This window comes from Merops nubicus, unplaced genomic scaffold (genome assembly GCF_000691845.1).
Source record: "Merops nubicus isolate BGI_N331 unplaced genomic scaffold, ASM69184v1 scaffold14630, whole genome shotgun sequence".
Lineage (NCBI taxonomy): Eukaryota > Metazoa > Chordata > Aves > Coraciiformes > Meropidae > Merops > Merops nubicus.
The window spans coordinates 18,398-30,166 of record NW_008582287.1 but is presented as its reverse complement, the minus strand read 5'-3'; the positions used below and the strand labels follow the sequence as shown (position 1 = coordinate 30,166).

The window sequence follows — 11,769 nt, the reverse complement described above, 5'->3', positions numbered from 1 at the left end:
CTCTGGGGAGCTGTAACCTGCTTTTAAGGAGTGGCATACCTGTAGAGTATATTTGGATGAGTAAATAAAGGTGCTTATTTGCTAAATACAAAATGGAGAAGAGAGGTTTAAACGAAGGTTTAAGAGACACCAGGAGGTGCCATTGGCCAGGAGGGCCATGCTGCACTGGGACACCTCTGTTTTTTTAACTCTGAAAAGAGTCTCGCTGGGGAGTCTTCTTGTGGGTGGAGGTGCAAGTTACAGATGCTGCAAGTTGTTTTCAATGCTCCCTAAATAAACAGGCCCTGGGTGCATCTGGGTGTGAGTCTTGAGCCTGAGCTTATCTGATGCCAGGTAATGAGCTGCTTGGGCCTGGTTCACCAGGTAAGCTATGGGTGATGGTGCTGACAGCCAATGCTGTCTGCCACTGTCAGACTTCAAGGTAAAAGCACAGTATTGGCTCTTCTGTTTCATGCTGGGAGGTGAAGGGAGCGTGACATTTCAAACATAGTACTTCTGACTTGCTCCTAATTCCCACCACTGTGAATAGGAATCAGCTTGTGGTGGAACTGGCTGCAGGATGAGCTACAGCTGGGGCACCTCTGGTTTCTGGGCAGCACTGGGACGTGACCCCTTGCAGGAAGGCTCCCTCCAGTGCCATCAGGTGTCCTGGGGACAGGGGCCTGGAGTGACCTGCACCCTCTGTGCAGAGCAGCAGCTCAGTCCTGAGTCCCTGCTCCAGTGAGGTTTCTTGGGAGAACAAGAACTTAGGGCTTTATTCTTCTTTCCTGATATTTAATTCTTGCATTACAAAGATTTATAAATAAAGAATTTGAAGATGGAGGACATTATTGACATTGCTTGATGAGTGTATAAATGGATTTTCATTGTCTTATTTGTTGTTACTTTATTTAAAATACAAATTAGAAAGCTGAAAGTCTTGTTTTCTCTGAATTTCTAATTATTTTGATTATGGAAAGATGAGAAAATATCATGGCTATAACCAATCGATGTCTGCTAGAATCATACCTCTATCAATACTCTAAATAATTTTTCTGGTTTTTGGCTGAAGTGCCACAGGAGTTAAAATTAAGCATCATAATTAAACATAGCATAAATTGCATTTTTACTTCTGTGGCATGCTATGTACTGCTTGAAGTGAAAGGGGATCCCTGCACAGGGGGATCATACCCAGATAAAACCTGAGATGATAATTTCCAGGGAGGAATGCTGGCTAACTCTGGCATCATGGATACGTCCCAAAGCAGATTAGTTCAGAGTCAGGTCTTCATAAAGCATTAGTGAGACTCGGGGTGTAATACAGTGCTTTAAAGAAGAAATGCAGTGATATAATTCCTCCTGAGGCACCCTGGGATGAACTAGAGCACAGGAAAGCTTTTTTTATGGGCTACTTCAGCTGCAGAAACTAATTACAAGTATTTTTCCAGAGTTGTTTTCTGGTCTGTCTGTGACCACTGGTTTTCCTTAATAAAACCATTATTGATTTTTCTGCTTGCTGAGTTTACAGCAGGTTACACTGCCTTTGGACTACGCCTTGCAATTTGCTTTTACCCCAGGGCCCAGTGTAATGCTTAAACAAGACCTAAAACTTGAAGCTTAATCATAAATAATTACATTAGTAACAAAAGGCCTAATGCATTAAGAGTTTTCTCTGTGTTTCGATTTCTTAACCAACTTCAGGAAACTGTATCTCTGTGGTGGGACAGGATATTAGGCAATAGTTTTTGGACAATTTAGAGCTTTCTAAAGGAAAAGCTTAAAAATAAATTCAAATAGGGGAAAAAGTGTGACAGTAGTTTGTATTCTTCTTCTCTTGCTCTTTGCTTTCCTACCTGTTGAAATCCGAGGTTGTGTTTCTAGAATGGGTTAAATACTAAGGGCTTCAGGTTATTAATGTCAGGTGATACCTACTGCCTGTCTCCTTCCTCTCACCCTGGCTCTTTCTTCCTTCCCTGTAATCTTTCCCTTGTGTTCCCTCTTTCTCCTGCTGTACATCTCCTCGTGCTTATTGGTGTCGCAGGTGAATTATTAAGGGAAGTCATCATGATGAGGTTAACTTAAAGGGGTTTATTAATGATAAAAAGATGATCAAATGGTAATTAATTGATAACTGAAAATCAAATGGTGACTAGGCAATAACTGAATGTTAAAAAGTGATTTGATGATTTAAATGTTTTAGACAGTGATTAGACAGCAGTCAAACACTTCTACTACTTACTACACTTCTAGTAACACCTAGATATATAAATGTTGCTACCAAACAATATATTTTAGGTCTAATGTGAAATGTCACTTACCTTGTTACAGCTATCAGGGGTCTCTCAGCTTTGAGAGGTAACCTTGAGAGGTGTCCCTGCTCTGGGAGGAGATCACGGCTGTGCAGCCCACTGCTGTACTGGAGAACTTTTTTTACTTCCATATAAAGGCATGGGAACAAATGCTACTGTTGGGTGCTGCCGTACTTCTTTTGAGTCAGACTTTGTTTCCTGTTCTCTCCTTTTAACAGGAGAATGGACACTTTGGAATCATCGGTCCTGGCAAACTATCCAGCGCCTTTATTTCCAATTTCATTGTTCATTTGTGACACAAAAGTCAAACTTCCACAAATCGTTCTTCAGAACAAAAAAGTAAATGATTTATACATAAACAACAACATACAGCGTTTATCCTGTGCAGTGCAAAACGTGCACTGTTTAGATGAGTTTAAGTCTTGGCAGGACACATGATCTCAAGTGTTAACTCTACAGACCAGTGCTGACAGTTCCATTTCCCACAGGCAGCTGTAGGCAATACCTTCAGGCACAGGAAAGATCCCGATCTGAAGAGCTGTACTCAGCACCCTCAGTCCCCACCTCCCCATTTCAGGTTTGGGGGAAAGTCTTGGTCCTCCTCCATATTCATAGAACAGTTCTGAACTCATCGAAGATGAAGCTAGGGACATGTGCTTCAACAACCTACAGTACACAGGAGAGCACAGTTAGGGATTTTCTTCATTATTCATCTGCTCTGTTCATCCATTAACAAGCACATTTAATTACGAACCAAGCACACAACCCTATTGACCTGCACCACTCCAGCTTTAGGATGTGCCCCTGGATGTGTTCTTGCTTGGTGCACAAAGCAAGGGAGGAAGGAAGGCCATGTCAGGCAGGTAAGGCAAACCCTAGGCTGCAAGGAAGGGCTGGGACCACAAGTACTGTGTAAGACTGGAGGAGCACTGACACCCTCTCTGCTGTCTCTCCACATGGCACCAGACTGAAGTGGAATCTGGCAGAAGTATCAGACACATCAGCAAAGATGAGAGAAACTGGAAAAATCTCTCTCTTTTAGTTGTGTTAGCTGGGAAATGGACTATTCAGGAATCACTGAGGTACAGCCTATAGCAAATGAGATTATGATTTATTTTCACTACCACATATAAAAAACAACCATCTTCAGATGCACTTAACTTGCATTTAACCCTAACATAAAGTCTCTCTACAAGCCCTGACTATCAGAACTTCCCTTAGAGATGGTGTTTCACCAAAATTTACACTTGTTAATTAGCTTTTGTCCCACATTTAGAATACTGCAAAGTTTATTATTACTTAATTCTGCAACGTCTCAGAACTTCTATTTTATTTCTTCCTTTCCCAAAAGCCCCTCAGCAATGCACACATTCTCTGAAGATTAAATGGAACAGACTTTTCATAAATCTGCACAAAGTTGAAATCCCTTCTGTATTTTCTGTCTTCTTTGTATTTTCTATAAAGTAATTTTTCTGTAAGGATACTATGACTAGTATAGGAATAGTTACAGCAAGTATCCAAGTAATAAGATTTGTGATTTGTACAGGGTAAAAGAATTCATTAGGACCCATTCCTATCAGGTAACATTTTTCATCTCTATTTCCTTTTGGCAGTTTTTTACCAAACATCTAGAAAGGGTCAATACTACCTTTGAGATGAGGTTAATAAGTCCATTATTTTAGGCATTTGTTTATAGATGATGCCATGTTCCAAACTAGACATGTGTGATCAAACTGCTAGTGTGTAACCACAGCACAAACCAGGATTCAGCTCATCTGAACAGGAATCCTGCTCAGTCCTACATAGGGAAGACATGGAATTCTGTTCTACCTTTCTTGGTAGCTTTGTGTAGCGAATGTAATCTTCCAGGAACATCAAGGCAGCCACTACATCAGTAGGCATTTCTGGAATCTTCTGGCTAAAATTAAACCAACAGAAGATCATATTCTTATTAGCCATCAGTTATTTGGATTAAGTTAATGAACACACCAGCCTTCAAATGACACCATTTTCACAAGGTACCACATAATCCCACTGCAAAAAGAAATAGCATTTTAATCTTATATTTAGTCAAATATATTGTTATTATTATGTTAAATATACTCTGCTAGAAAAACATACTGAAAAAGCAGTGGTAACATTACTGAAGCCCTCTTCACAGAGGTGATACTTGGAAAAAAGTAAAACATGGGCACCTTGTGCACTGCTCCATCGTTGAACGAATGAACTGACCGATGAGGGCCAGAAACTGTTCCGTGTACCTTGAGTGGAACTGCTTCAGCAGGGTTAGGAGTCCCAGAACTAAAGGAAGCCAGTCAATTTGATCAGCTGGCCGCTTGCACACCACTCCTGCACAGAAAGAAAAAAACAAACAACACAAGTTTAAAGAACATATTCTTATAGCAGAGGTAAACCTACATAATATACTCTCAGGAGGTTTTTTGCTGTGCCTCCCCTTCTGCTAGCCCACACATAAAAATTAAAAACTAATGCAGTAACAGTAAGAACTGCATTTCTTCCACAGCAAAGGGCTTAGTGATATTAACTAGGGTACAGGATGGAAGGAAAAAAGTCAGGAGTTTGGATTCTGTTTCCTCCTCCATTGTATTTGGCTTCAATATTATAACAAACCTGCCTGGGCATGCGAGTCTTTTCTATGCAGGTTATTTTACTGTCTTCTCTACAGACAATGTCACACAGGTTTTCATTAGATTCAGACAAACAACAACTTATACAGTACCTAAATTTCTGTTGTACTGAAGTTTCGGAAACTGGGAAATGAGAAATAGGAAGTTGACAGTGGGAAAATATGGCAGTCGTTTTGTTGTTATGTAGATCTGCAGGGGAACAACAGAGGAACACAATTCTTACACACACTGATCTTTTTCTCGGTTAATAGTCAATAAAATAGAAAAACCAATCTGTACCGAGGACCAGGATGTAAGCCTGACCTTATTTAATGGGTTGTGAATGCCAGCTGCCTCCAGGTAAGCTGTGATCTCATACAAAAGAGTATTTTCTTCTTTAGGATAGGGCAGTGATGGATTCTGATAATGTGCTTCAATGTCAGCCAGTATTGCTCTAAAAGGAAAAATAAATTTATTATATTAAATGCTCATTTAAATTGCCACATGCCATATTAATGTTAAAACTTAAAAGAGACAACATATGTGAATAGTTACAAGCAAGAGTAAACCATATTTTTTGGAATATCTTTTTGCAAACATCGTATTTGTTTCAAAATTAGCACCGCAGATTTTCACTTCTCACCCAAACATGACCTCAAATCCAAGTATAAAGAAAAGCAATCAGAAAGAAGCTGCACTGTCCACTAGCATATTCATACAAACTACTTGCCAAGTAATTAATTTTTACTGGTTTTGTTGGGTTCAAATTCAAATACTCATCAACAACAACCTGAATACAATCTAGACTCTGCATTTTGCCATGACTTAGGTTGTAAAGATGGCTGAGTTGTATTACTGTGATGTAATCATTATCAAGCAGCTCTGCAGCACATTTTGCTTCTTACTTATTGAGATTCTCCAAAGCAGCAGCCAAATGCTTGGAGTCAAACCTGCAGGAATAATTTAATTCATTGGTAATCTGTCGTCTTAAAATCTGCATCTGACCAACCTGTTCAAACAAAGAAAAGAAGGGTGAGGTGTTACACATGGACACAATGAAGGCAGAGTGAAGTCAAACTAAGGAGAAGCTTATATAAGTAATGATTTACAGTTAAACAGAGTACCCAAAGTCCTCATTACAACAAGAGCCTTTGCAGGAACACACGCAGTGGTTGGAGCCACATCCCTATCCCGCTGCCCAGCACTGCTTCAGGCTGCCTGCAGGCAGGGCCAGCAGCCAAAGGAGATGAGGAGTCACAGTGCTCAAGGTTTACACACAGTTCATGACAGCAAATGCAGGCAGTGTGAGAAGAGCACTACAAACACACTGAGTATAAAAGCTCAGTTCCTCACTCCTTTCCATCAGTCAGGGAAAATGCTTGTGCTCCTCTCCCCACCTCTGCCTAGACCCAAGGCTCAGCAACAACAGCCATAAAAACTATCCCAGGGGCCTGTTGCAGTCAACCTTCCCTGACCTTTCCTCTTCTCTTCAGCAGCATAACCAAACACCCACAGCCCTCTCAAAACCACTGATTGCAAAATGCCATTACAGACAAGATAATGAGAGGTTAATGGGACAGGTTGTTTACAGCTTTGACACAGCAGACTGCCTTCTGTCTGAACATGGCAAGGAAGTTCAGGAAGTGCTACTGCTCCAGACCTTACCCTTAGGTATCTTATGTTCCCAGGGCACTGGAGGGAGTCTCAGAGCTCCTGCTCCTGAAGGGATCAGATCCCTAGTGCCAGACTCCATTTTTGGCAGTGTGTTACCTATGAATCTCAGTGCTAAGCACTTTGTGTCGTGTGAGTTGTGTCCGTATAAATGAAGCTCAGGGGCTCTTGCAAATCCAGACCTGCTTTACTTGTGATGTTACAGAATTCCAGGTCAACACAATGCAATACTGTAAAATAATCAGATTAAAGTATATAACCAAAGAGCCTAGAGTGAATTCTGTGCACCAATAAATCACGTAAACCTACCTTCATTATGGAGTCTAAATATGCTGTCCAAATCTTCTGAGTTTTTGCAATTGCTGCAGAATACACCTTGTTTGAATTCGCTGAGTAAAGAGAGAGAGGAATTAAAAGAAGAACAAGAAGAAAAATAAATGTAAATGTAAAAAGACAATGGTTTCTTCCATCTTAACCAGCAAGCACTTACCTATGATTCCTTTGAGAGGGCTGACAGCATTCATAAGTGCTTTTAAAGTATCCTGTACTGTCCTGTCACGTAATATATTCTTCTGAAACATACTGAGAAAATTCTAAACAGAAGAAATAATTAAGTAAAATCCTCACATGTGTCCTGTATGCTTCATCTTGGTGGTACAAGGGCTATATTTTTTAACAGCAGGGAAAGAATAATTACACAGATGAAGAGCTGAGGAATTCTGTAGTTAGACTGTCTGAGTTATGCCAATCAGTGTTAGGACAATTAGCAGATCCCCCTCTGCAACATGCAACACCTGCTGTAGTAGACAACCATTAATTCAATTTCAAGGCAAAACTGTGTTCATCAATACTTATTTCCCTTAAAATCTTTAACTAGGCTAGGACTCAATCCTTCTCAGGAAACAAAACCCCTTGGTTTCACATAGAGGTATCAGTGAAAAAGTCATTACATAGAATTGATACGTTATTTATATAATGGTAGGCCAAAACAATCTGATATCTAGAAGAAACAGAAGTTAACCTGAGGATTAACTTTTAAGTATACACAAAGTATGCCCACCTTTAAAGGCCCTCCTTGCAAACCAGTGGCTAAGGTAACACATCACCTTGTGTTACACAGCAACATTTATTCAAAAGTATCATAATGCTATCTGTAACTGAAATTCTTACCTTTGAGTTTCAACACACGTTTTTCAAATGCTTTTGATTTCAACTTACCATTTCAAAATTAACCATTTTTTCATTTCCCTAGAAGTTATTAAACAATAAAAGCACCATTACCTTGAGAAACCAAAGTTCAAAAATTACCTGCAGCTCTTTTACAATCATGAAGCACAGCAGCCTGTCTAAACCGTTGAGACCAAAGGTACCTAAAGTATCTTGGATCTCTGAGAAGAGACGACTATTGGTTACTTCCTGATGAGTTTTGATATCGTACCAGGTGTTCATCTGGTCAATGTAACATGTGATTCTGAGGAAAAATTAAACAAATACTTCAGAATAAGGTGCAGACAACTCCTGTGATAATCTGAGTGATGAGTATTTTATTCAGGAAGAGATCAGCAAGACTCTCCAACTATCTCTAGTGATGTTTAGTTCCTTCTCTTTCTCTGCAAGGGTTCTGTCATCCTTCCTTGGTCTATCTCTATTTCTGTAACACACTGTTCTCCTTCTTAAACTAAACCCACAACTTTTGTAGACTACTTTTTAAAATGTACAGGATGCACTGGGTAAATTTGGTTTTAGGTAAAGATGGTGCTATGACAGCTAAGGTAAAACTATTTGTTGTAGATTTTGTTTCTATATGGCGGAACTGGAGCAACCCAACACCTGGCACTCTAGAGGAGCCTGTGACACACAGTACTTACTTGGGGTCTGTGATCCTCAGGATCTCTCTACAAAGCCGACCAATGAATGTTACAGATTCATCCACAGGTGTGAATTTTGGTATAGGAATGTGAGTAGACTGGTATATGCTTTGCCAGTCTTGAATCTGGAAAAGAAGTTTGAGAGTAATTTGCAGTATTACCATGGCACACGTTAAATCCACGTAGAAATGTTATTCCTTTGTTTAATTGAAAAGTAGTACACTGTAAAACAAAATTACACAGAGCAGAACACTGTAACAGCAGAATAAAGCAAAGAGAAGAGCAAAACTTATGACAGCAAGCAGAAGCTAAGTGTGGAGGTTGAGAGAACTATCTACATTTCTGGTGAGAATTCCATCTGCTCCTTTCTGCAGTAAGAATAGCCACCATTACCTTAGCTAAATTTAAGATCTATTCACTCCATCACTTGTGAAATGTCACAAAAAAGGCTAATAACTACTGCAGTCTTTCTAAGCCTGCATCCTGATGGCTAACAATAGATCCAGAGAGGACTACTGTGATTCAGTACATATTTTCTGTTTTCTTTGAGGAAGACAGGAAGAATATTGTTCACTGGCAAGTGATATCGAAATATTCTGTTTGGGGTAATTTGCTGTTTTTATGTGAAACTAATGCAGTGGGGATGCTGAAATCACTCAGAAAAAGCTGGGGTAGATGTTCTACCCAGTACTTGGCACATTCAGTTGAAGTCATATAGCTGTGCAAAATGGGGTAATATTAGTCACAAATTTTAACATCTAAATATAAAGACATTTAATAACTTTTTACTCATTCTTGGTTTTGACTAGCACCTTTGTTCTTAAGAAGTTATTGCACTCCTGTTCCACATTGTAGTTAATAATACGAGACACTTCCTCCTGCCAAATTTTTAAACCATATATGTTGACATAATCCTGGATATATTCAAACGATCGATGGAAGCCGTCCATTGTAGCTGCCATTTCTTTCAGTTTGGGCATCAGTTCGCTTGGCTACAGGTGAAAAAAAAGATAAAAACAAAACTGTGAACAGGCAGAATACAAAGAAAATGTATAAGGCTTCTAAATGCCTTTACAAAGCAACCTCTAGAGGATTTCACTATGCTCCAGCCCAAACTGAAAAGCACTGGGAAATTTATCAAAGGTTGCTTGGTATCTAAAGTAATTCTTACGAAGTATTTTTTCTTCCTGCTTTTAATGTTTATTTTAGGCTTCGGTGGTACTACTTACTGATTGATCTGGCAGAGAGCCTCAAGAATCTGGACAGGATCAAAACAAGGAGTCACACTCTTTATTCTGTCCTTGCCTCTCTATTTTCACCTGGCTTACACATATCATGTGTTGTCATCAGTTGCCATACACAGACAGAACTGTGAACTCATAATTAATATGACCCTTTGCAACAGAACAAAAATATAGTTTTGAATTCTTTATACTATTAGGAGCTTATAAACTCATTGTAACACCAAACAAGGCATTCCACATGACCTTTAAGAAGTTCAAAACCTACTTTTTTTACAAAAAGGAAATCTGTACAGAAAAGTATGAATTATTTCCTAGAAGGCAGTATAGTAAAAGAGGTCCCAGCAAACCCAAGATACATTAAAAAAATCAAATTAAATCAAGCTGTTACACACCTTGGCTCTAGGATTAAAGATGAGTCCCCTGTGAAGAGCTAGAGCTACCCGCTTTACTAGCTCCTTCCTTATTCCATCCTCTAGTAACTGTTTTGGGTCCACCTAAGTAGAAGAAACATATTTTTCTTAAAGTCAGAAAAAGACATAAAAAATACAATGGATTTTTTTTGTACCAAGGAAGATATTAAGTACTTAAGATGAATTGGAAAGCACTGCTAACAGATGCAGTTTCCCATCAGTGCCCGTCCAAATAATAAATATTTGAATACTTCTGCTAGATAATAGGTGATTCTTCTAAGTTGAACAGCAAAGGTTGTAGTTCCCATACCCAACCTTTGTTCATGACCCATTGAGAATGTTGTACAACTATAAGAAGCCAGCATCCATTAAGAAGTGTCTATTGTCTATTCCTTCAAGAATACTTGCTCCCGGTCCTGAAAGAGGTATCTTAATGTAGTAAGAGAAGTGGAAGAAACAACTCTTCAGAAAAGCTTGCAGTCTTTTTTCCAGTAGGAAAAAAAAAAACAAAGGGCATCAGTTAAAGCTATGAATTTATTTACACTGAGCACTGTGGGTTCTTAACAACCACAAATAATCCAGCTCTTATCTGGATGCCACGTTAGGTATCCCTGTTTGAAAATTTGTATGCTAACTTGATTTTTTCTTGTCTTTTCATCTTTCTTCAAGGTCTTGCTTCACATGCTGAAGTATTTGTGCTAAAGTATTAATTGCCATTGAGTGACTTTTTCCTACTGGGATAACAGAATATTACCTTGATAATACCAACTAAAGTAGTTTTCATCATCAGGATACCTTCAGTGAAGATTGAAATCGCGTGGGTCAGCTTGGCAACCTTTAACAGAACAAGAAAATACAATTAACTGAAGTGATTCAATAGGTTCAAATAATTACGCTAAAAAGTTATCGTTCCTAGTGGTAGGTTCCTATTTTAGATTAAAGTAATTTGCACTGATATACTTCCAATTTTACATCTTGTGCTAGACTTACTCATTGTACAACAATAATCTCTCTTTTTATTAGCTCAGCATAGGCATGTTAGCAGTAGGAGAGAACAGGTGCCTCTCAGAGGCCTCCCAGGGATTATGGGAGGAAGGACCTGGCCAGTTCTATCACGTGTGTACAAAACAGGGACAAAACTCTGAGTTGGTACCTTTGAGGAGGCTAAGGGCACAGCTTGAAGTGACCATTCCATAACAAAGGTTGGGGCCAGCAATGACTCCACTTCAATATTTCCACTGAGTTAGTACAGTATCACATTCAGTTAAGTTTTAAGCTACTAGTTGAGTATCCTTTATGCTCTGAGTTCAGACAAGGCAGTCTTTTGCCTTTAAGACATTTATAATATAGAATAGAGACAATAAATTCAGACTTCAGAGTTCTACAGAAATCAAAAGTGAAAAGCTTTTGTGTAAGTTAAGGAGTTCCCCTTTGCCTCCACAAAATAAAAAATACTACTGAATACTTCCTCCTCCATTCCTACCCCACATAAAATAAATTGACTTTACAAAGTTTAATGGGGGAGTCTAAACCTAGTGTGGATGTTTGGACATCAGCTTAATCAGAGATCTCAGCTTGCTTGTATAAAAACACTTAACAAGGGAGCACTTTGGCAAAAACTATTGGAAAAAGCTGGCATCTTAACTCATAAATGGAAATAT

The 11,769-nt window shown here is 39.0% G+C and overlaps 1 protein-coding gene across 1 annotated transcript in view; it reads right to left on the bottom strand.

The window, feature by feature from the left end:
* Positions 1-2,897: 2,897 nt before the first annotated feature.
* Positions 2,898-11,769, bottom strand: part of KIAA0196 (KIAA0196 ortholog) — a 26,453-nt gene continuing 17,581 nt past the window's right edge. The window contains exons 16-28 of the mRNA XM_008937303.1: positions 10,863-10,943; positions 10,091-10,192; positions 9,267-9,446; positions 8,455-8,579; positions 7,895-8,057; positions 7,077-7,179; positions 6,896-6,975; positions 5,821-5,924; positions 5,240-5,369; positions 5,029-5,125; positions 4,484-4,637; positions 4,119-4,206; positions 2,898-2,954 (exon numbers count right to left, since the gene is read on the bottom strand). Of these exons, the coding sequence (XP_008935551.1) occupies positions 2,898-2,954; positions 4,119-4,206; positions 4,484-4,637; positions 5,029-5,125; positions 5,240-5,369; positions 5,821-5,924; positions 6,896-6,975; positions 7,077-7,179; positions 7,895-8,057; positions 8,455-8,579; positions 9,267-9,446; positions 10,091-10,192; positions 10,863-10,943 (1,464 nt within the window). The remainder of the gene's footprint in view (positions 2,955-4,118; positions 4,207-4,483; positions 4,638-5,028; positions 5,126-5,239; positions 5,370-5,820; positions 5,925-6,895; positions 6,976-7,076; positions 7,180-7,894; positions 8,058-8,454; positions 8,580-9,266; positions 9,447-10,090; positions 10,193-10,862; positions 10,944-11,769) is intronic.